At 46.4% G+C, this 26,292-nt stretch overlaps 1 protein-coding gene across 3 annotated transcripts in view; it reads left to right on the plus strand.

The window, feature by feature from the left end:
* FNBP1L (formin binding protein 1 like) overlaps window positions 1–26,292 on the plus strand; it is a 1,167,050-nt gene that overhangs the window by 525,317 nt on the left and 615,441 nt on the right. For all 3 annotated transcript variants that reach the window (XM_069641836.1, XM_069641837.1, XM_069641838.1), the window contains exon 4: window positions 1,673–1,820. In XM_069641836.1, coding sequence (XP_069497937.1) covers window positions 1,673–1,820 — 148 coding nt within the window. The remainder of the gene's footprint in view (window positions 1–1,672; window positions 1,821–26,292) is intronic.

Below are 26,292 nucleotides of genomic sequence, written 5' to 3' on the forward strand. Positions count from 1 at the left end.
TTGGAACAGTCTGTTGCAAGGGAGACCAGGCGGGGCACAGTACCTGAAATGGTGAGAAAGCTCCAGCGGGGGCAGTTGTTCCTGGCAGCGGGTGCAAGTCGGTGCTTCGTCCAGGGGAAGAGAAGATCTTGACGTGGAGGAAAGCTGGAGGTCGTTGCACTGCCAGGGAAGAAACCAGCCGCGGAGTTTCCCGGTTAAAAGGTTACTACCCTTTTATTCGCGGTAGTGGTGAAGCGTGGCTATCCGGCCGCCGGGCTGCTTGGTACAGGCGATTCGACTTCGAGACGATCCAGGAAGGCGAAAAGGAGGGCGAACTGGTTATCCCCACCAGTTCAGAGGAAGAAGACTCTCTGGGATGAAGATCTTCTCTGTCGTTGGGAAGTGGTGAGACGGTTCAGCAGGGCTCCACCGGTGATGTCGTCGTTGCAGGTTGGCTCAGCTTTTCCCTCTTCGGATTCTTTGGTCATGTGGTGACTTCTGAAGTTCCAGTCCCCAAAGCCCTGCTTTTATGCAGAAATCCCCCATTCATCAGTCCTAGCTGTCACTCAAACATGCTAAGTGGTGAGCCGGGCGGCTCACCACTGGACCAATCACACAAGAGTGCGACTTGAGTTGCCGAGGCAACTCAGTCCAGGGTGCCTAAACCCCCCTCCCACACATCCTGTAGACGCAGACAGAGTGGCACCACTTTTGGAGGCTTCTGTGGAGAAGCCCGCCAAAAAGTGGAACAAAGGGCTGGACTTGGGTTGGAGTTCCAGAGGCGAACACAAACGCCATTTTAAAACAGAGTCCTGGCAAAAAGACCCAACTGGGGAATAAATATTAAATAAATAACCCGGCGGTATCTTTAACATTGCACCAAAAAAGTGTTGCGTTCAAAATGAATGGGAAAATCCCATAGGAAATATTCCGGTGGAATATTTCGCGTGGTAACCACTGCCACCAGCCAGAAACTCGACGAGGGGGGACTGCACAGTGCCCCCTCGAAAAACAGACCCAGGGGCAATCTAATTACCCCTACCAGTACTTCCACAATATGATGGTTTGTACTGGTTCTATTCACAATTTAAGACTAGTAAAGTCAGTGGTGACTTTACATGCCCTGGGAGACAGTAGTCAGTCCCAGGGTATGGAGTCTATGTTTGGGGGTCACTATGACACCCCTGCGTTACTGCACTGAGGGTGCTGTGTAACACACTTACCAAAAACACATGAAACCCTATGGAGTAAAAGACCCCATAGCCCACAAAACACATTACAAAGTCAAAGGACATCTCAAATCATGTCTGAGTGGGAGAAAGAGAGTCTCACTCTTAGCAGGAGAAAAAAATAAACCCCAAAAATCCAGCAAAGCTGCTGGGGGACTCACTAGGTTTGCGAAATTAGCCTTAACAGAGAATTCTCCCTAACACCTAAGCCACTCCTCTCACCCACCCTTTAGACCAGGGTGAAAATAAAATGGTTTGGACCAGAATTGCCAACCATCGGCCTCCCAAGAATCGATACTTTCATAAAGTACACAAATTAAGTTTGTCCATCTGGGGGGGAAGGGGTGTCACAAAAGAAGACGCTTGCTTTCCACATTGGCAGCCTGCATCGAAGTAAAAGCTATGCACTTAATCTGTACAACGCTCTGAGGGGGATGACCTTATTTTCTCATGTCTTTTTACAGGTTTACTTCATGCCTAGCCTTTTTTAGCATCCTGAACGAGTTGAACGATTATGCTGGACAACGTGAAGTGGTGGCTGAAGAAGTAGGACACAGAGTGTTTGGAGAGCTCATGAGATATTCTCAAGATTTGAAAGCCGACAGGAAAACGGTAATGCGTAGGACTTTAATAGTACAATTTACAAAAATAACAATTTCTTTGGCTGAAATCGAAGTATTTTGAAATGTAGTGATGCAAACATCCCACAGGTTTACATCAACCAACATGGGCACTTTAAATGCGTCACAGCATTAGAAAGTGCATGTTTTGTTGGGTAGCCAGGGGAACCCTTTTTCTGATGCTACCGGTCAAAGGTTTTGATGGGAACTTATCCGCAGGTAGGAGCCCAATATGACAATCTGTCATGTTTTTTTGATGCATGATGTCCGCTTGAGGGGCAGGTGATACTACTGCGAGGGAAATTGATATTAAACAGTGGATCAACAGATAAGATTTCCATAAGATTGGATCTGCCCAGGCAGGCGTTTTCGCATGTATAAAAGTGAGGAAAACTAAAGTAAAGTGCATAGAAATTCTTTTTAAGATGGATCGATGTATGATTGAAAATACATGCCCAATCGATTGGGACAATAACATTTCTGAACGAACTATTCCTTTAAGGAATCCCTTTCCGACACGCCAATGCTCTTAGTGGTTCAGCAGGAGAAGTTGAGGGTTGTCACGCTGCTATCCTGTCCGTTATGAGCTCCCTTATTAAAGGTATCGCTTCCATACTGTACTCTGGTAAATTTAAGGACGTTCATTTCCAGAACTGAAACTTCCCTAGACTTTTGGGTGTATGCAGGATTGAAATATTGTCTTACAAATCTTTACTATACACATTTTAAAAACGACAATTTTAACCATTGTACGCTTTTCTTTTAATTACAAAACTCATCCAAAATGTTTTAGGATTTCCAAACATTTTTGTCTGATTCAAAGCTCTTAAAAAGGTGAAGTACTGGCTTGTTTCCCATGAGTTCCTGCCCACTTCTAAAACATTTGAAAACTTAGTCTGCTCCCATTGCTTGTGTAGCTAATTTGCACTGATCTTTTCATATGTAATTGGTTTAAATCACTGACCTAATTCTCTGTTCTGCTAGACTATCTGTCGCCGCTGCTGTTTTCTTAAATATGAGCCATTGCTCTGCTCTCTTGAATAAGGGGTTGCATCCATTACCGACTGATCAGTTAAATCAAAGGCTCACTTGACCTACTTAGCGACCAAAATGAAACCCAGACTATTTATCACTTATCCCTGAAACCACTGAATTGTGGGTAATTGATAAATAGCCATAAATCACCCATTGATATGTCCCACTTTGGGACAGAGTAAAGCTCTGACAGGAGCTTTGATTTTTAAGAAAACCACAGCAGTCACAGTAGATCAATTGAAACAGTCCCAAGTCATTTAATGAGCCACTAATAGCACATGAAAAGGTTAGCCAAAACACTACAGAATTGCTTGGAGCACTCTACATTATCAAATTATTTAGTAGTGCTCCGGATCCCATATGCTTTGTGAATATTGATTGTTCAAGTGTATGAAGATGTTGAGCTGCCTTTAGATGAGGAATGAGAACATTGCCTCTTCTAAAATGACTATGGTTTGTGGGACCACTGTTGACGGACAGATATCGAAGAGCCATAGGTGTGTGGCATCTATCTGTCTTCGGATTGCTTATGATATTGGAAATGTTGCATGTGCCCTCAAGGAAGCCTGTATCAGGATGGGAAGATCAGGCTAACCTAGAGGGCAGTGCTACTTGCAGGAAGAGTGGTAAATGTTGATTTTGTCTTTTTTGTGAAGGTGTATGAAAGCATATCAGCAGCCTGCATCCATGCACTGATGAGTAGCATGGTTTGATTTTCGGATGCTAATACGTCCGTAAAGCTCATGAAATAACTTGTTCTCCTATGTCTCGTGTACACCGTCGGGATTCCCATCCATGGGGATGTGACTGGAGCCAAAATCGAACTGCAAAGCCCCATTTGTTTTTTTATGCAACTGCACGCTCTTGTTTTCCTCATCGTGCTACTTCAGTCTATGAATCCACTCTCAGTGGGTCCGGATGCTTCAGCCGGTATCTTTTTTCAGGGCTGCATGTGACCATGTTTAATTTTTCACATTTGTCTCCTGTTGGTTCTCTGGGGCTGCCTTTCACTTGCCTTCACCCTGTAAATCCCATTTTCTGGGACCTTCTGTCCTTTTGCAATGTTGTCGGGCTGATTTTTTTCAGGCCGACTGGGCTGCTGAGAGAGTTTCCTATCTTCTTAAGTACTTGGTTCATCCTAAGAAACATTGAAAGGTACCCACCTTTCTCCAGAGTGCCTTGACCTGGAAACTCGATTTCACAGTTTGCCCCTTGAGTGACCATTCCCTGTCCCACCCGGCCTTCAGAACACTGAAGCTTCCTCAGTAGAAGGCTCCCCACTTCTGGGCTATTTTTAGTTTTGGCTAGTGCCACCTATAAACCAAAACCATTGCAGTTGAGTACAAATGGGGAGATATGGCACAAGAGGAGGGACACAAAGCTTGCAGGTGCTGTTCCGTTATTGACTGCCCATAGTTATGCTAATCCCCAAAGCCATTACCATCAAACTTTGCATTCAAAGTACTAGCCAGTGTTTTTTTCAAAGCGGTCTTCTGAGAGTTGAGGACTTAATTGGAGCTGTGAACGCACAACTGGTGCAATAGAAATGGCAACCATGTCTGCTTTCAGCCTCTGGATTTATAAGCACCACAAGTGTCTCTTTTACTGAAGCATGGCTAAAAATAAGCATTGGCAAAGTCATAGTTTTGGCTTGTGTTAAGTATTAGGCAAGTGCCTTTCCAATGCTTATACAAAAGCCCAAACTGTTGGCATTGCCAATGCTTGTTTCCAACTGCCCACTGCCTCCGGAACACCCCTGATGTGCCGCTTTTTAGAGTTTTATTCTCGAAGTTCCAAGTTGCCACCAAAAGGTTTAGGGGCAATGACCAGTACAGTTTTTCCCAAGGGTCACAGCCTTCAGGCCAGAGGATCTATTTCACTCGGGTTTTTTCTTCAGACACAGTCAGGAGCAGAAGGCAGGAAATCTCCTATAGTCTCCCCCCTTATCCTCCTGTTTTGGTGAAACCCCTCTATGGTGCAAAATCAGTCTATGGCCTCTGGTTCTTACAGTCAAATCACTTTTTATTTTTTAAAACACCTGCAGCTTCAGAGTGCTAGTCGAATGGGACCACCTGAACAATTGTAATATCAGTGGATGTTGAGAGGGAAGCTTGCCAGATGATTTAACGAGAAGAGCAAGTCTGAGAACGACCAGCTCCAACTTGTAATGTATCCTCTGGCTTGGCCTTCCCCCTAGAGGTTTGGGCAGACGGAATATCACTGGGTGGGATAAGGACTCCTGGTCTGAGGTGGACCTCCAGGACCAGACCCTGTGTCAAGCTAGATAAATGTGGAAAAGACTGTTATTACTACTGACCTAATACCATCGAGCAGTGACACTTCTTTGTTTTCTCTTCAAAGTAATTATGATTTTCATTTGAACGCCGCCATTGATGAAGAACTCAGAAAGAAGTATGATCAGAGAGCGATCTCCTATGCAGGTAGGAGACTGAGCCCCACGCAAAGAAACACCTCTGTGCAAGAGACGTTGTGGAGAAGGCAGAGCAACACCAGACTGCGGAGCAGGCAGTAGTGTGGACAGCAAGCTGAATGTTAGCCGAACGTTGGAAGTTTGGTGTCCAATTCGATCAAGCAGCCAAGGTTGAAGGAAGAGACAGAATGGGGCAACCGACGCAGAGACCAGATCGCTGGTGAAGAAACAAGTACCAGACCTCCATATTCTACAAACTACTGTCAAGAGACAGTTTGATGGAAGCAAACATTCTCAGAGTATCGTCCAGAGGAACGGATGCTGTGCAACAAGGTTGAGAGAACCAACGAGGTTGCAGGAGCGTGAGGATACCAAACGAGCAAACACCCGGTATGTGGTTGGGAAAGGAAAGTTTGAACACGTTGGATTGAGAGAATCTCCAAGGCTCGGGGAGCCTACTGTCAAGAGACGTTGTGCAAGGAATGCAAACTCTCCCACCGAGAGGCTACTGTCGAGAGGAAAGGACAATTTGAACTAAGAATCATAGAACCTACGAGGTCACAGGAGCCTGAGAATCCCGAACAAACCAACCTATGTGGATGGGGAAGAAAAGTATGAATACATTGAAAGTGAGAAAGACTTTGTATCCAAGTTTGGGGTGTAGAGGAGGAGCCAAGTACCCCCACTCGACCTGCCCCGCCTACATTACATGAAACGTATGAACCAAAATGTGACTTCTGAACAGTTAAAACAGCAGAGAAGAGAGGTCTCTGAAGTACCCATAAGAATACCTATACCTAAGAGAATATGGGAGGTGAAGTACCCATTGAGCAAACCATACTTGCATCCAAGACAATATGATGGCCATTTGAATGAGATTCCTGATGAAGCATAGAAACTAAAAGACCAGGATGAATGGTGACGTCATACAAAGATGAATCGACATCCAGATAAAGATAACCAGACCATAGAGGCAGAAGATTTATAAAGAACGAAGAAATACCCAGGATAATTGACATCTTGGGATCAAGATAAAGAAACCTATGCCACAACATGATGAAGATACTTAACTAGTTTAAATGTGTACAGATGCAATCGAACGCAAGCACCAAAGCAATCGTGAAGCTAGCCAAAATGCTTTAAAATAGTTCAATCGTGGCAAGCGTATTTATATATATATATATATATATATATATATATTGAGGCTTGTGGAATCTGCTTAGATCACATGCTGTGCATAGGCCGACATCTAGTGGAAGCTGCGGAGTATTAGTTTGTTTTTCGAAACTCGAAAATGGGCGTCAACACAGGGCGTGCCAGTAATACTATCCCTAGTGTGACGTCCACTGTACCCTTGCTGGTCGGAAGCACCGAGCGGAGTTCCCTGACTTAGTCAGATTTTGCAAATATTGTTATATATTTCCCCGTTTATTCCACCTATAGATCGACACTCGACGCCGGATCAGAGAAAATTCAACCGTCGGACTACAGCGACGGATTTGGGCCTCGGAAGTCCCCTGGACTCGGCCCTGCAAGTAGGGAGAGTGGGGGGTGGCACATATCCTACACTCTGATTAATATAGGTACATTACTTATATTCCTACTCTCCCAGCCCGCTGCCATAGGGTACGTATGGAGGGTACCCCCTTTCAATTTTGCCCCAAGTGCAACCGCAAGTATCCTTGGGTTGACACACGCCACGTGTAAGCTCTGCTTGCCGAGGGACCACCCCGAGGCAAATTGCAGAGCGTGCAGTCGGTTTAAACCGAAGACCCTTAAGGACCGTTCGACAAAGCGTTGGGCCCACCACGCCAGGCGACAAGAGGCCATGGCCGCGGAGGGTGCCTTCAGCGATGGCAGCGACGCCGTACTTTCGGACGGCGAGGGCAATGTGACGTCGCTGGACAGCCAAGCGCAAGTCCCCGACTTCGGAAGGTTGTCCGGCAGGGCAGCTATGGGGAAGACCCCCGGCGACACGAGCGCTACCCACACCACTTCCAGCAAACAGAAGTCCAACCGAGACTCGACGCGCACGTCGAGTTCTCGACCAGAGGCACGTAGAGAACGGTCCACCGAATCGGTGTCCTCTGGGCGTTCACGTTCGAGATCGCCTCATGACACCAAGCAACCCTCCACTGTTGCTAAAAGTGCCTCGCTCCCCTTAGTGACTGAGGTTCGGTCGTCGGAGGACGACGCCGACCTCTACCCCCAAGCCGCACTCCAGGAGTCGGCGTCTGCAGGCAGCGGCAAGGCTGCTACCGAATCCCTTACACTCTCCAGAGACAGGGACTCTACCCCCAAATTTCGACGCCAGGCATCGAAAAGCTCTGATAGGGCCCAAAAGTCGGGGAAGCACTCTTCCACCCACAGGGAGGGGGGAAAACAACAAAGTAAGCAGTCCCAGCCTACTTCCACTCCTAAACTACATTCTACTCCACCTAAACAGACGGAAAAGTCTCAGACCCCTGTCCTTAAGGCCCCTGTTCAGGCCAGTAGGTCTAGTCAGGATAAAACGGGGAAAGCACTCCAGGAAAGAGTTATTCCCAGTTCAAGGGAATGGTCCAGTGATGACATAGACAGAGTAATGTCAAGGATGTCATCATTGGCAGATTTCTATGCCAAGAACCCCGAACACTTTCTCTCTTATACCCCAGAAGGGTCAACTCCCTCAGGCTCGAAGGATCCAATACCCCCAAGTAGGAAGTCCCGGGGTGAAGCACAATCTTCAGACCCCTTCTATAGACAGCCCTATTCTGAATACCAGGAAGATCCATCCTTTGTTGAGGATCCAGACGTGGGCATGTTCGAAGAACAAACTGGGACAGGCTATTCGGATGAGGACCAGGACCAGGATGAGGACCAGGATGAGGACCAGGATGAGGACCAGGATGAGGACCAGGAGGAGGACCAGGAGGAGGACCAGGAGGAGGACCAGGAGGAGGACCAGGAGGAGGAGGAGGAGGAGGACCAGGACCAGGAGGACCAGGACCAGGAGGAGGACCACCCAGATACATACAGGGTAGATTCCGCAGTAGAGAAAGAGGCCGCAGTTACCGACTCCCCTGTCGACAACCAACCTCTCCTGAATGAGGTCCTGTCCAGAGCGGCACAGCACTTCCACATTGACACCCAGGGTGCTCAGGAAGAGAGAGACTTTGCAGAGGAACTGGTGGGCGAAAGGAGACCTGTTGCTCAGGCCATCCCTATCCTTAAATCAATACAAAGGAGGATAGACCCTTCCCTTGTTAACCCCAATCTTACTAGGGCAGTAAACCGCAGATTTGAAAAGCTTTTCAGGGCAGCCCAATCTGACCCACTATACATAAGGGGACATCTCAAACCGGACTCCCTGGTTGTTACAAACACCCGTAAGAGGGCGGGAACACCCTTGTCATCGTCCGAAGCTCCCCCCGACAAGGAGAGCAAGAAGATTTATGGCTTGGGCAGGAAAGTAGCCTCCACTTCCGCCTACCAGGCAAGGATTGCAAACTCCACCACCCTGCTGGCTAGTTACAACTGCCACCAATGGGAAGAAGTCGCGGCTCTCATAGACTCTGCCCCAGAACCCTTAAAGAGCCAATTGGCACGAGTTTCGGCAGAGGGGAGAGCCGTGTCAGGTTGCGTTTTAAAATCAACCTTTGATGCCGCGGATAATGCCGGCAGATTAATTGCTGAAAGCACGGTCATCAAGAGGCATGCTTGGCTACGGCAGTCTGGTTTCAAGGCCGAGACCCAAGCATCATTGATAGATAAGCCGCTGGAGCCGGATCTATTGTTTGGAAAGGCGGTCGAGGACGCTCTAAAGAATGCCAAGGACGAGTACGAGACACTCAAGTCCCTAGGGCAACTAACCAACAAACTCCCTAACCAAAGAGGGAATGGCAATTTTCGTCGGCCTCGCGGACAAAACTCCCAAAGAGGCTCAAACTATTCCCAAGGTCAGGGTACACTAACCAGCAGTCTACCCAGAGTTATGGCAGGGGTAACAAAAGAGGTTGTGGTAGGGGTAGAGGCAGTCCCAATAAAGGAGGGGGCATGCCTCCACCAAAACAGTGATGCTCCGTTCAGGGTCCCTTCTCACGCATCCCCAGTAGGGGGATGCATTTCCATCTTCACCCAAGCTTGGGAAGGGATCACATCAGACAGATGGGTGCTGTCCACAGTGTCCGCAGGATACTGCATAGAACTCCTAGAGCGTCCCCGAAACCACCCTCCATGACAAAGAGTACACTCCTTAGACCACCAGAAGATCCTACTCGAAGAGATCGAAATTCTTCTCACAAAGGACGCGATAGAACTAGTCCCGGGACACCAGGTAAACAAGGGTATTTATTCAACTTACTTCCTTGTGCCAAAAAAAGATTTGACAATGCGCCCAGTATTGGACTTACGGCCTGCAAACAAGTATGTCAAGCCCCAAAAATTTCGCATGACTACTCCCCAAGAGGTAATTCCCCCCCTAAAAAAAGGGGATTACATGGCAACATTGGATATGAAAGATGCCTATTTTCATATTTCCATGTTCCCAGCGCACAGAAAATATCTGCGCTTCAAGGTGGACAGTCAGCACTACCAGTTCAAGGTACTGCCCTTCCGGATAGCCTCGGCTCCAAGGGTATTCACCAAGGTACTGGCGGTGGCGGCGGTACACCTGCGCAGGGAGGCAATCCCAGTGTACCCTTATCTGGACGACTGGCTCATCACGGGGGAGACCCCAGTAATTTGCAGGACAAACATACAAAGAACTATCGACCTCTTCGAATTGGGCTTCTCCATAAATGAGAAAAAATCAAGTCTGGTGCCCAGCACCTCCAAGCAGTTCCTAGGAGCTGTTCTAAATACTCAACTCAAGAGGGGTTGGCTTTGCCTTCAGAGGAAAGAATTCGGAATATACTACTGCAAATTCCGCAATATCAAACCGGTCGCCAGATAACAGTACGCAAAGCGATGCGTTTGCTGGGCATGATGGCGTCATGTATTTACCTGGTCCCCCACGCGCGCCTGCGCATGCGTCCCATGCAAGAATGGTTGGCGAAACTGTGGTCTCAGGCAAGTGGTCAGTGGGACGATCTAGTGGTCGTTTCGCCAACACTTGTACAAATCCTCCACTGGTGGACAAGAGACAATCTATCCAAGGGGAAACCCTTTTACGATCCCGAGATGCAGGCAGTAGTCACGACGGACGCATGCCTGACAGGATGGGGAGCTCACCATCTCCACCACACAGCTCAGGGTCTCTGGTCTCACACAGTGGCCAAGAATCACATCAGCCTGCTAGAGCTTCTGGCGGTTTTCAGAGCACTTCAAGCGTTTGAGCCCCACCTACTGAACCTGTCGGTGCAGATCCGAACGGACAGCACGACAGCCATGTTCTACCTGAACAAGCAAGGAGGGACTCGTTCGCCAAATCTGTCCAGACTTGCCCAGAAAATTTGGATATGGGCACTCAGACGGAACATCTTTCTGTCATCTCAACATGTTCCAGGGGATCTCAATTCTGTAGCGGACGCTTTGAGCAGGGATCCCCTTTCGGAGGAACACGAATGGTGTCTACACAGAGATATCGTAGAAGATCTCTTCGCTCAGTGGGGTTTCCCCACTATAGACCTATTCGCCACAAGCGGAAACAGACAGTGCCCAGGATTCGCATCCAGGTTTCCCCAAACAGACTCCCTGGGGAACGCCCTGTGGATGAACTGGTCAGGGATGTTTGCGTACGCTTTTCCACCAACTCCTCATCAGGAAGGTGGTGAACAAGATGAACAGAGAGTCGATGACGCTCGTCCTAGTTGCTCCCATGTGGGCGAGACAACCGTGGTTTCCACACCTACGCAGTCTTTCGGTGTGCGATCCCATCAAACTCCCGGCTGGAACAATATTTTGTCCCAGGACCAAGGTCAGAAGGTGCATCCTCTACCCAACTCCATGAACCTAGCAGCATGGCTCCTGAGGTCATAGAGTTTGGACATCTCCATTTACCACAGAGATGTATGGACATCCTAAGAGAGTCTAGGAAACCGAACACGAGGCATTGCTACTTCGACAAATGGAAGAGATTCGTTATCTGGTGCCAGAATAAACAAATCAACCCAGTTGATTGCACTCCTTCCACAATCGTGACATACATGCTCCACCTGCTGGACGCAGGGTTGGTTTTCAACTCGCTAAAGGTACACCTGGCAGCACTGTCAGCGTACACCACCTCACATAGCAAGGTGTCGTGGTGGAAGGTACCCGTGGTTAAAGCATTCATGGAGGGAGTAAATAGACTTCATCCCCCTATATCTAACCCACCACCTGGATGGGACCTGAACGTGGTGCTATCTAAACTCATGGGCCCCCTATTCGAGCCCATGCATAAGACAAGTCTCAAACACCTGACCTATAAGACTGCCTTCTTAGTAGACATTACATCCATAAGAAGGGTCTGTGAAATTCAGGCTCTGTCAGTGCAGGATCCTTTCTTTACTATTCATAAGGATAAGCTGGTTTTACGGACACACCCTAGGTTCTCACCTAAGTTTATTTCAAAATTCCATGTAAACCAGTCCATCGAGCTTCCGGCTTTCTTCCAAAACCCACAAAGCTCGGCTGAGGTTAAACTACACACCCTAGATGTGCGTAGGGTGGTCCTTTACTACGTAAACAAGACCAGACAGTTTAGGAAAACAGATCAACTGTTTGTCTCCGTAGCCACAGGCAAAGAGGGAGATCGCGTCTCTAAGGGTGCCATCTCCAAGTGGATTGTCAACTGTATCCAGTTGTGTTACTCTCTTTCTGACAAAACTTTGCCTTTTACGCCCAGAGCCCACTCGACAAGAGGCATTGGGGCCACTCTGGCTTTCATTGCAAATGTTCCCCTGGACACCATTTGCAAAGCAGCTACTTGGAGCTCTATTCACACTTTCACTCAGCACTACTGCATTGACACCCATTCCAAGACAGATACTCAAGTGGGACAAGCGGTTCTAAGACATTTGCTCATGACCCTTCTCAAATCCCACCTCCTTCTAACACTGCTCGCTAATCTATGCACAGCATGTGATCTAAGCAGATTCCACAAGCCTCAGAAGGGATACATTACTCACCGTAATCGTATTTCTGATGCTTGTATCTGCTTAGATTCACATGCGACCCACCCTTCCTCCCCTCTGAAAGAAGGCGCATGGATGCTTGTAGTCTTATCTTATCTATCTTCTATCTGCTTGGATCATCTGTACTCACGCTACTCCTCATGCTACCTCATTTCAGGAAAAAACATACAATCTGAGGGTCCTAGACGCGTGAGGGATCATGGGTACAGTGGACGTCGCACTAGGGATAGTATTACTGGCACGCCCTGTGTCGACGCCCATTTTCGAGTTTCGAAAAACAAACTGTAATACTCCGCAGCTTGCACTAGATGTCGGCCTATGCACAGCATGTGAATCTAAGCAGATACAAGCATCAGAAATACGATTACGGTGAGTAATGTATTATATATATATATATATATATATATATATATATATATATATATATATATATATATATATATATATATATATATATATATATATATATATATATATATATATATATATATATATATATATATATATATATATATATATATATATATATATATATATACTCCATAGATGCATATGGATTAAATAAAGAATGAATGTTTCCATGTATAAAGTAGTCTTGAGCAACGAGGAAGGCCTCAATTCAGTGTTGCAGTTACAAAAGCAATTGAATTAAACAGAATATATTTCGGCTAAGGAGTTGGCTGAGCCACAGAAGCCAAGGTCTTAGCACAACTGGAATTGGCTGACATTAGATAGTTAATGTGAAAGAACAAACTCCTGTTCAAGAAGGTCCAGCAGAGCAAAAGACGTCAGAAGACTATTGAAGACTAAAATCAAATACACAAAAAGGCTCAAATCGTGGTGTTCAGTCACGTGATGGAAGAAAGTTGGACACACAAGATCACACCTACACACGGAAGCCAGAGAGTACCCACACTCCTTTAAAAAGTCCCAGATAACAGTACAGACTCAAGACCAATTTCAAAGTGCTAATTGACACTGAACCATTGAGGTGATGATGGATTGTATTTTTAATTGCTGGGAAGCTGGTATCAAAACAAGCTCACCCGCACCTGGCTGTTCGGTCTGCATGCCGCTCACGTAGGTGGAATGTTACTGACGGGGGTTAGAAGCCAACCAATTGTAGGGGACCATGTAGTTGGGGGTAGTCCTATAGTTTGTGTAGCCAATGGAACATCGTACATTTAGTGACATTCATAGTCGCCATTTTGAAGGGAGGGCTTAGTTGCCCCACCTGTTGACTATCCAATTATTTCTCTCCGTTACTCCATACAGATATAACACCTATACCTATTCACTTAGAACCAATCCCGTTTCTCGATAGGTTTTAGTAGTTTGCCACACAGGATGACGTTGGTAATGATGCAGGTCAACACGTCAGCTATGACTAAGCTTTTTTATGAAATGATTGAGAGTTGAGTATCAAGCGATTGCTGATGTTCGTTGTGCTCCCTGTTTTTTAAATACTTGCATTAAAACAGAAACTTTTGCCAAGCTATTTGTGTCGTCTGAATTATTGATGTTTGATTAAAATCTGCATCCCCATCTATCTCCAGGGTATTGCTACTCATCTTAAAGGTCTGAAAGCACCCAGATCAGGGAAAGCAAACTAACTTTTTTGGTTAAGCTGACGGAGAGAGGAACACTTTTATATACAAGTTATGTGCATCCAAGCCAGGGAAGCTGGCAACGTTACAAGAAGCCAAGTAACCTAAATGAATACGTATTGTATTCATAGCAAATACCGAATCAGGAGCAAGTCTTCCAGAGAGCCACAAGACTTTGGGGAGTCCGAGAGCCAGAGACTTCTTCACACGAAACTTGGAAAAGTAGCAATTGGATTAAGGAACTTTTTTTTTCTTTTGTTAAACCCATGTCTGAATAGAAGACCAGAGTTTTGAGTGATTATCTTGAACTTTTAAAAGGCTTACAGCGTTGGGCTAGACGGAGGTCCAACCCAGAGACTGTGTCCTAGTCTCCATCTTTCTGTTTTGTTTCTAAAGTCGTAGGTCCATTTAGGGGTTAAGAGTTGGAACAAGGACCTTTTTATTTTGAGTGGGTCCCTTAGTTTTAGTTTAATAGGTAGGAAACCTCCCTCTTAGTAATGGGGCATGGTATGCATTTTTCTTTTAATTTTCCCAATGTCGTCCAACTCCTCCTTCTGGTACGCCACAATATCCACCCATTGTATTTCCTCAGTTCTGAAAATAACCTGTAAGCTTTTTTTAAGTTGGGAAAGACTGAAATGGGCTGCTTCCATGTTGGAAAACCACACACCCCCTCTTTACAGCAGGAATATAAGGTTGTTGTAGGAAATGCTGTGCCTCTTATTATTCTACAAAAACTTAGCAAAGCTGTTCTCACCCCGGAATATCTACATATTCCAAGTACTTGCTAACCCAGCCCCTCTAGTACGTTTTTGTTTTTTGGTACACATCTCAAATAGAAATAGTTACATTTCTGATATCTAGGACCAATGTACTGAAGCAAAAATGCCCATACCCAAATAAAACCTCTGAAGCTCTTGGTGCAGAACTGGCCTTCAATGACTCCATGGCCAAGGCGATGGATACAATTGCCCCTCAAACTGCGCAAAGCCAAACCAAGCGCTCATCTGAACTCGTGGTACACCCCCGAACTCAAGCTAGTCAGGAAAAAGAAAGCTAAGGTACAACTCACATGGAAAACTAACCCCTCCACGGAAAACAAATCAAATCTCACAAATATATCCGCACTATACAAAAGTGAGATTACGCACCAAAAAAGAGGCCTACAACATCAGGATTGATCAGGCAGGGCCCTCCACTAAAGAATTATTTCTAGTTCTAAAAGAATTAGAAAACCCCATTCCACCCACTGACACCTGCTTGAAAGACAAACCTTGGTGCACCAGCATCCAAAACGCCCTTAACAACAAAATCACAGGACTCCAAACCAAAATTGAGGACAAACGCCAACAACTCTCAAACAACAAATTTTCCAACCCTGGCCCTCCAACGCCCATCGATACCAAATCTGGCTTCACATTCAAGAAAGTAACTACGATAGAAGTTCAAAAAATCATCACCTCCTTGAAACCCTCGAACTGCAAAGGGGACAGCTGCCCCGCCCAGATCATTAAAGACGCAGCTAGAGATCTATCCCCCTTCATCACTAAACTTATCAACCTATCATTCATCAATAACTCAGTCCCCAGCAGCCTCAAACAATCATGGGTTCTCCCGCTCTTCAAAAAACAATCTCTAGACCCAGCCATGCCCACCAACTACAGACCCATCACCATAGTCCCCTTCCTATTAAAAATCCTGGAGAGTCTCGCCTATCTGCAAATTCAGGAATATCTGGAATCTAACCAACTGCTAGGAATTCGTCAATCTGGCTTCAGACCTCAGCATGGAACGTAAACCGCCCTTGTTGACCTCAAAAGTCAGATTGATGAAATCAAAGACAAAGGCAATGTCGCGATCCTACTCCTCTTAGACCTCTCAGCGGCCTTCGACCTGTTTGACCACAAAATCCTCTGTAGTCACCTAGCCACTGCAGCTCACTTTTCCTCCTCTGCCATTACATGGAAACAATCCTGTTTGGCAAACAGAACCATGCAGGTTTTCTCAACAACAGCTGCAGCAGACCCCATCCCTATCTCATTCGGGGTCCAACAAGGCTCCTGTGTCAACCCCACTTTGCATAACATATTTACAAAGCCACTATTTGACCAACTGGACCGTCTGGGTGTCACCTACACGAACTACGCAGATGACACCCAGATACTCCTCACCATCACATGCAATTACCACGCCGACGTCGCCCGGATCAACAAAATATTCTCCATCATTCAGGCATGGATGGCCTCTCATGCATTCTGCCTGAATGATGAAAAGACAGAGCTTCTCCTTGTTGGCTCTCCCAGGAACCTGGCTAAACTTAATCCTAACTACAGCAACATCATCATCGACGGTCACACCATCCTGATTGCCAAAATTGTGAAAACGCTCGGCTTTTACCTCGATGCCAACTCCAACCTCTCCAAACAAACCAACATGATTGCTTCAGCCTCTGCCTACACCGGCAAACTTGTCAGGGCCAGTAGACCCTTCCTATCACCCAATAGCTGCCTCACTCTTGCTAGGTCCCTCATACAGTCCAAAATGGACTATTGCAATAGCCTGTACCTAGGCGCTAACCAATCTATAACTAACAAATGACAAGTACTTCAAAATAACGCATTACGGACAGCACTCAACATCCCCAGGCGTGAGCACATCTCCTCTGCTAGGAAAACATGCAAATGGCTCTCAATACGCCAAAAAATTGATCTGAAAACCATCTGCCTCACGTACAAGGCCTTAAACCACCTAGCCCCACCATATCTAACTAATAAATTCACCATGAAACCCAACACCAGAACCACTAGTTCCTCCAACACTTTATGCTTGGCAGTGTCCAGATTCCGCTTAGAGAGAGCTGGAGGAGCCAGCTTCACAGTACTCGCCCCCCAACTCTGGAACACCTTACCACTTAACATTAAAACTATTGAGTCCTTCCAGATTTTCAGGAAACATGTTATCGATTGGCTCCTCAACAAAGACTAGCACCACAAATATCTGGCTACACTCCCCACTGATTGAACATATATGTGTTCCCTGCAAACTGCCGTATCTGTAACGGTAGTACCACAGAAATATGTGCATACACCTCCCACTGCTTAACTATGTCTGTATATTCTGTAAATTGCTGTTTATTGAAAATTGTATATCACAATTTTGTAACCATCTTCTTTAAGCGCCCTTCTACCTCTGGGTTTGGAGCGCCATACAAATAAAATAAACAAACAAATAAGCTCTCTGACCCGTTACATAAACCGGGATGTCATCTGCAAAGAGCACATGGATGCTTGGAATGCTACAATCATTGTAAATGCTGCTGCCAACAGCTGTGACCAGGACAAACAGAAGTTAGGAGAAAGGACACCACCTCCTAGTGCCACTATGCGTGGCCAGGCGCTGTGAATTAACTGTTCACCCTTCCCAAAGCCTTAGAAGTAGATTGCACCTATCCTAGATCAACCACTTCGTCAAACACAAATCCTTGGAGCGCAGCACTATGAAACCACCATTTCACCAAAACAAAAGCACATTTTACCATCTGACAGCAAGTTTAGGTCAGTCTTGAGACAACTTGCTGAACATTTGCAATTTCTTTTTTGTTATCACCTCAAAGTAAGCGAGAGGAAGCTCATAATACTCTAGTATACCATATGTAAAATCTGTTTCTCGCCCTCAGAACTAAGTTCCACCATGTTAACTGTCCATGCCTGGGGATCTGCCTGGTTTTATTTCTCTTATCACCAGTTTTACCTCCCATTCTATCCTGGGAGCCTTTAACTTCCCAAGGGCTTCCTCGTGTAGCCAAGGGAGATTCTAAAGTATATTTTCATGATCAAATAGTGCATTAGTCTCCAGGATATACAAACCCTTGTAATATTTGACAAAACATACGATCTCCTGGGGATCTCTACTAAACTGATCCAGTCCCATGAGAATGTGGAGTGCTGTCCATCAGCCCACTGCTCCTTGTCAACATTGTGTCGACTTCATTAATCTCATCATAAAAGTATTTACATTTTTATAACTGATGTAGAGGACCTAAACCTCATATAAAAAATCTAGATTGTTGGGCCCTCTGTTGCTCTCATGGTGGTTTGAGCTGAACTATTCCTGTCCTCGTTCCCCTCCCTAGAATTGTTTAATTTCTGATCTATTTGTATTGTTCTCTTCTGAAGTTGATCTTCCCGCATTCTGTTCCCTTTTCCTCTTATTTTCCACCCTTCGAGGGCCCATAAAAGTGACATTAGTTGTATCACAGATTAATCTTGTAAAAACTCCAAGCTGCCCCTACCCCACACGTTTGTTAGCTTCAAAATAATGCTCTATTGCCTCCTAACGAACTCCCTAAACAAAGATTCACTCAACAAGGTACCATTACTCTGCCACCTTTTCTGACCTTGCCTGTGCTCTGGAAGATAAAGGTGCAGGACAGCCTTTAAAGTCAGGCCACTGGATGGATAACACTCTTAATTTAATGCCATCAGCCTTGATAACACATCTCCCTGTTCTCAACATTAATTTCCACCTCTCTATTTTAAATTGCCATCTTATTTATAAGTGCAATGTTTGAGTTTTATAGGGTCTTTCAGGAATGTATTTTATAGAGCGTCAGCTTGTCTTCATTCTGAAACTGAGGAATTGATGCCCGCCCTCACTGAACATTTTTCAGTTAATATCTCCATAATGTACTGTTTGGTTGCACTCTTCTTCTGTAATGAATTTCTAATTCACCAATCTCTGAGCATGCATTCTTAATTGCTACAGTTTTCGATCCAATTCCACGCAAATTTCTGGAGATAAACCATCCACAGGAACCAGCTGTACTGTTTTCATTGTAAAGAAAACCCCTTTTTCTGAGCACTCACTTTTAAATCCTGAGGGGGACAACTCTGCACAAAGCAATGAGAAGTATTCCATCAGGAAGAGATTTCTATATAGGAAGAACTTTCCACTAGCTTTCAGTCTCCTCACGTAACATCTTTCATTGTCGAGTTTTATATAGACAAGCCACAGGGTTACACAATTCCTCCCTTTGTCCCTCTGCCTTTAGAGATTAGGGACTGGGCCCTCAGCCAGGGTCTCCTCAATCAAGCTGCCCATTGTGGGAATTAAGAAGCAAATATCCAGAATGGGTGAACTCAATCGCAAGGCCAAAGTAGTGCTGTTCAGGGTCTTGAATTCCCCTCGTGTGAATTGTTTCTCCACATTACTAAAATTAAGTTTCCTTTTTATGTCTTTCTCCAAGGATTGTTTTTCTGGCCCCTGTGGAACACATTTATGCTGAACTGACACAATGTGTTGGCTTATGCTTGCCCTCCTCCTAAAGAGATTCCTAATGTCCTAGCCACGTTCAATAAGTCTCAAACCTGAAAACTGATTCTGAGAGCAACGTAATGGCCTGTGAATTTCTGGTTACCGGACCTCCTGCTCCTGCACAGTGTGACTCCCGGGTTCCATTTTTATTGTATTTAGAACGCGCTGGATGGAACAAAGCTCTTGCGCATGGAAGCGCAGTACAGAACAGACATACGAACAATATGAAAGACTGTGAACCTTCTTGTATCCCCTGCACCCTGTTACCTCCGGGTCTGGTGCTCAATACAAATAAACAAACTTGGCTGCAGTAAGGTGAGTTGGCTGAAATGGACCATTCATTCAAACAGGATGGTCTTGAGTTTGCACTTAAAGGATGTCAAGGAGGGGCAAGACCTCAAATCTGGCAGCAGTGCATTCCAAAGGCGAGGGGCTGCTATCGCAAAGGACCCTTCCAACACAGTAGATTGGCTTTTGGAGTTAAGGCCAGATATGTTAGACCTCAAAGTGTGCCTTGCTGGGATCCAAGACAATAGGGAGGAAAGGTATATGCAGTTATTCCCAAGGAGGCAGGAGTGTAAAATACAAAGTGTATAAAAATGATTTGTGGAGACCACCAGGGGGCACAGGCGAAATGGCTGCCTGAGTGCTCGGCTCATCAAGAACCCCGCACAATGGCGGAGGACTAGTGCTTGCCCAGCCCGTGAGCAGTCCCACCTGAGCACTCCAGCGTGATAAGGAGTTGGCCACCAGTGGGTCAAATCCTGAGTGAAATCAGGCCATCCCTCGCCATGAACGCAAGTGAAGACGCCCTCGGGGCTCCCAACAGCAGCAGTGCCATTGACCCACACGGCCACGTGGGCCCAGCATAGAGCCCCTGGACAGAGGAGGCGCAGGCATCGCCAGACCAGTGCGCTAAGAAACACCAGCGACTCTAAAACATCGCAGTCGATTTCTGACCCTGAGGCTGCAGTCTAAGCGGAGCTGCCGCTGACAGAACCCCGACCTGGAGAGAGGACGGCCCCAACAGAGACGAGGTTGGGAAAGCACTGCCTGGCAGAGGGAAGGAGTAGGAGTCGGCAGACGTGTCGCAGTGGCAAGCGATTCCCCTGGAACGTTCCAGAAACAGCCCACCCCCACGGCTTCCACACGGCAAGCTCCCGTTGGAAGAGCCTCTGCATCAGCAACAACTGGTAAGGAGAACGGTTGGAGGCCAGCTGTGGAGCCTGGGAAGATCCATCAGTGCAGAACCCCTACACCACCTAGCAAAGCCAAAGACATGGACAGGAGAGCCCCACAGACCTTCCCCAGGGGCAGTGGGGAAGGGGGGAAATAAAACAATAAAATAAAAAAACATAACGCACTTGGTGTCATGACCCGGCGAAATTGCCCTTTCTGGATGGTCATTGTCACGAAGGGCTTGTACTCCTTGTTCCTCCCAACATGGCCGTACCAAGCTCTGTGCTACGCACTAGCTCTCACGTCGTGGCACGTACTATAAATTGGCCACGCCCCTGCGGGTCCGCGCGTCTCAACGCTATCTTCGGTAGTGACCCGACATGTGTTTACTCTCTACATTGGTTTCCTTTGATCCTCTTACTTCCTTGCCTTTTATCCTGTTCCTGGATTTCCCCCCCTACTTACTCGTTCATCGCTATCCTGGATACCCTGGAACCACGAACTTCCCGGAACTCTGAACGCGTCCTGCAACCTGACGAGGCTCGGTCGAGCCTATTCAAGACCCGAACCATCCACAGGAAGAGTCCTGCGGCCGATCAAGGGAGATCCCGATCACAGGTGAGACGGGGGGAGATTTACGACAGTTTGAGACGCCAAACGATCAATACGGATTCTACCATGGAGAATGCTTTTCAGGACCTGATGCGCGGAATGCAAGAACTTTCCACAGAGATGCAGAATTTAAAAGCCGAGAATGCGGCGCTAAGACAGCTTGTCTTGTCACGTGACTCCGCGAACAAGGACAGCGTATTATTGGGAGGAGTGGTTGATAAATACGATGGTTCAACAAAGACCTTACGTGGATTCCTGGATTCTTGTTTGGTACATTTTACCTTCAAGCCCTACTATTTCTCAACTCCTAGGGCTAAGGTGGGCTTCATAATATCGCATCTTTCCGGTAATGCCCTTAGATGGGCCACTCCTTTACTCAATTCAGGGGATGCTCTCCTGGATGATTATGAAGGGTTCATCGCGGAACTCAAGACCATGTTCGAACGACCAGAGCTGGTTCACGGTGCTCAAGAGAAGTTACTTGACTTCCAACAAGGATCCCAAGACATGTTGACCTATGTTACCAGATTCAAACGGCTAGCCAAAGAGGCGGACTGGCCCCTGGAAGCCAGTTTTACCTTGTTTCGCAGAGGTCTAAATGAAGAGATCAAGGACGAGTTAGCCAGGGTGGCACGTCCTAGTTCATTCCAGGCCCTCCTGGACTTGTCTATGCAAATAGACTTCAGAATCCAAGAAAGAAAGGCCGAAAAGAAAAAGAATAAAGTCTCAATTCAAAAACTCCCCAGAGAATACTACAAGGACAGAATCTGCCAAGAATCCAAGCACTGATTCTGAACCCATGCAACTTGGAGCCTTTTGTGGACCAATTTCCCCGCAGGAAAGGTTAAGAAGGATACACACAGGCTTATGCATGTATTGTGCCTCAGATAAACATCTAGTTAAAGAGTGTCCTCTGGCTCCTCCCAGATGCTCGGGAAACGCCAGCTCCCGATCCTAAATGGAGCAAGGTTTCGGGAGAGCGATGTTTGCTCCACATCAATTCCATCCTTGAACTCTCCTGGACAAAACAAATTGGTGATATTACAGGCCTTTTTATCGCCATCCAAGGACAAGGTCTACCCCATACTGGCCTTGGTGGATTGCGGAGCAATGGGAGTCTTCATTGATCAAGATTGGGTCAGAAGTCATAACATTCCATATGAAGCAAGAAGTTTTGCACAGCCAGTGGAAGCAATTGACGGAAGACCTCTTTCCTCAGGACCCATAAGCCTGCAAATAAGGGAGATCCATCTTTCCATAAATCATCATCAAGAAAAGTGTTTGAATTTATAAAATCTGGATACCTCAGTCACAGCTCCTATAAGTCTACCAAGGTGTCCAGAGACACCACTCATGGTTTCCAATATTGTACAAGTTCCAGAGATCTATCAAGGGTATGATGATGTATTCTCTACTGCCTTTGTTCAAGCCTTACCTCCACATAGACCCGAAGACTGTGCCATAGATACTGAACCCTCAGCAATGATTCCCTTTGGCAGGATGTTTATCCTTTCAGAACCTGAAAAGAGAGCCCTCCGGGAATACCTAGACACTAATCTTGAGAACGGCACCATAAGACCTTCAAAATCACCAGCTGCTGCTTCATTGTTCTTCGTTCCAAAAAAGGATACCAAAGAGCTTAGACCTTGCCTGGACTATCGGGGCCTAAATCGATACACCCTGAAAGACAGATACCCACTACCCTTGATCTCGGATATCCTTGAAGCTGTGAAAGGTGCAGTGATATTCACGAAACTGGATCTCCGAGGTGCTTACCATTTGATCCGTATCCGGGAAGGAGACGAATGGAAAACAGCCTTTAGAACACCCTTTGGTCACTTTGAATACCTAGTCATGCCCTTTGGTCTGACTAATGCTCCCGCAGTCTTCCAGCATTTTATGGATAGGGTGTTCTCTGACATGTTATTTCTCAATGTTATCGTCTACTTGGATTACATATTGATCTTCTCCAAGGACTCCTTGAAACATGAAGAACATGTAAAAGCAGTACTTCAACGTCTACGTGAAAATCAACTCTTAACCAAACCAGAAAAATGTTTGTTTCATGTTACATCAGTTCACTATCTGGGATGCCTCCAATAACGCCATAGGAGCAGTTTTAAAACAAGAATCCGATGATAAGTTGGAACATCCCATTGCTTCTCTCACGGACCCTGACCACCAGCGAGACTCCCTACTCGGTTCTGGAGAAGGAGTTATTGGCTATTCGTCATGCCTTCACTGAATGGAGACATCTACTCCTGGGTGCTAAATATCCAGTTCAAGTCCGTACTGATCATTGAAATCTTCAGGTCCCACAATCCATGGAGTGCAGGAACAGTAGACAAGCTCGATGGGCCTACTTCTTTGCTCAATATCAATTTCAAATTTCACATGTTCCTGGATCGCAAACTTGATTGCTGATGCCCTTTCTCGGCGTCCCGACTGCGTTCCCTTGGAGGATAAGATTTGTCCTAAAATGTTTCCACCCACAATCTTTGTAGCTCAAGCGATCAATCTCCTGGAAGAAATCAGAGTACAGACTCAATTATCTGAACTCTGGAAGGACAGATCGAAGAAAAATCCCTGGCGTCTAACAATCGAGGAAGGATATTTATTCAATGACAATTCAGTGGTCATTCCGACAAAAGAACTTCCACAGAAGGTAATGAATCTATGCCATGATACTCTTCACTCCGGCCATCGAGGAGTAACCAACGCCTTCCGTCTTATACAAAGACAGTTCTGGTGGCCAGGGATGAAGTCCAGTGTAGTTCAATACATCAAGACCTGTGCTATTTGTAGTCAGAACAAATACGATAATCAGAGGCCGGTGGGTCTGCTTCTACAACCTACGTTGCCAACCAGACCCTGTGAAGTTATTGCCACTGACTTCATTGTTGAATTACCACCTTTCCGATGATATACAACCATCATGGTAACCATTGACTTGTTCACTCATCTAGCTCATTTTACACCATTCTACCATCTTCCTCAGAACTTGCTGGAATTTTCCTGGAACATATTTTTCGTCTTCATGGCCTTCCTTCCAAGATTATTTCGGATCGGGGACCTCAGTATATTTCACAATTCTGGAAACATCTCTGTCGTGTTCTAGGAATCCAACGTGCCCTTTCTTCAGGCTATCATCCACAAACCAATGGGGCAACGGAACGAGTAAATCAAACCCTGGAACAATATCTTCGTTGTTTTGCCACCAAGGTTCAAGACGATTGGTCTCTCCTTATACCTTTAGCCGAATTCCCCTACAATAACTCAGATCATTCAGCTCTCAAGATCAGCCCTTTCTATTGCAGTCAAGGTTATCACCCGACTGTTTTACCATCAGTTCTTCCAGAATCTACTCCGGTACCTACCCTTGACTCTTGGATTCAGACGCTGATCGGCTTACAAAGAGAGGCCAAGGATCAGTTAGAACAGGCCCAGACTCGAACCAAAAGATATGTGTATTCTAAGAGAAGACCATCACCTTCCTATTCAGTTGGCGATCAAGTCTGGCTAGCCTCGAAACTGTTACCTCGACATCTACGACCAAACAAATTAGCTCCTCGCTATTATGGTCCATTTTCTATAAAGGAGATCATCAATCCTGTCTCCTTCCGACTTAAGCTCCCGGATTCCTGGAAGAAGATACATCCAGTCTTCCATACTTCCCTGTTGAAACCTGTTAAGACGGATTTCTGAACTCTGTCCTGGTGGTGCAGAAGTTCAGAAGGCCAACCTAATTACTTGGAACAGGGTAACCTCTGGACGAGCCAGACCAATCAAGGTAGCGATCGCGGCGGTCAAGACTAGGTCTCAAGATGGGTGAGGGTGACTGAAAGCCCGCAATGAGCACACAAAGCAAGATCACTTACAAACTACTCCAAACAGTTGTTATATCAAAAATATATACACATTTATTTTAAGGCCTTTAAAACAATGACCGTAGCGAGAAAATCACAGTATCACAATATTAAACCAACACATACCATGCCAATACAATATATATACAAATACGACAGTCGCAATCGTTATATGCACGAAATGTGTAGTCCACCTGCAAGGGAAGGAAAACAGGCAGTGCGATACAATGCTTTAGACTCAGTTCGCCTTCAGAGGCACCTAACTAGATGGAAGTCCGAGCCCTGCGAAGAGTGGAGCCTTGTGCTCAAAGTACCTGCACACGCTGGTGCCAACGGGCAAAAGGAGAAGCTCTTCGGAGGAAGTCAGGCAGTTCGGGTTAGTGCACAACAGAAGAAGAACAGGTTCCGCGACTCAAGCGCAGCCTCCACAGTGAGCAGAAGCAGAGTGCGAGTACGGACAAAAGGGTGCTGTTTTTACACAGCGGGGAAAAGCAATGGGCTACTGCAGGAGGGCGACCAGATCCTAGCTATACTACTCACCGGTCCCCGATGCAAGCAGACCCAGGCTTCTCCATGTTAGTTTCAGCAGCTGGCAGGTTCAGAAGAGCCGGGAATGCCTCGTCGTCGTGTAGAGAAAAAAGACGTCCCAATCGAAGAAACCTGCACAGTTTTGTCACCACAGCAGGGCAACGGAGCGGCCGTGTGTATCTGAGCCAAATGTACACTACTCACTTCACACTTGGGAACGCCAAGTGTACTAAGCGTGTGAGAGTGACAAGGACTCGAAATACAACACAACCTGGCGGCGGTTACAGAGCAGGACTCCCGTGTAAGCTGGTCAGTCAACTGGATGGCCCAGAGACGCTTCCGAAGGCTTACTGGCAGGAGATGAAGTCGCCAGAATAGCTGTTCCTGCTATTCCAAAGGTCGAAGCACCAGAACAGGCCTTCTGGTTCGATCAAAGGTGAAAAGGGTTTCACAAGGCGACAGCAGTGCAGAGCAGAAGTCCTTCAGCGGGTCACCAGCGATTCTTCGGTCCAGCCTCTTGGTTACAGGATACTTGGCTCCTGTATTCCTTCATTCGTGAGAACTCAGGAGATCGACATGGTAGTGGTGTTTCCAGCCCCCTCTTATCCACGGTTCCCTTCGCGCCAAAACGGAGGGGACCCAATGGGAGATCCGCTCATCAACACTCACACCATTCGTGGACCAATCACGGACCACGGTGGTCCCAGGCATTCACACCACCCTAGACTCTCTGGCACCCAGGATGTGTATTGGGACCAGACATCCCAGCCCACACCCTGGAGGCACACAAAAGACATGT

Source organism: Ambystoma mexicanum, chromosome 1q, assembly GCF_040938575.1.
Source record: "Ambystoma mexicanum isolate Mex_15411 chromosome 1q, UKY_AmexF1_1, whole genome shotgun sequence".
NCBI classification, from domain to species: domain Eukaryota; kingdom Metazoa; phylum Chordata; class Amphibia; order Caudata; family Ambystomatidae; genus Ambystoma; species Ambystoma mexicanum.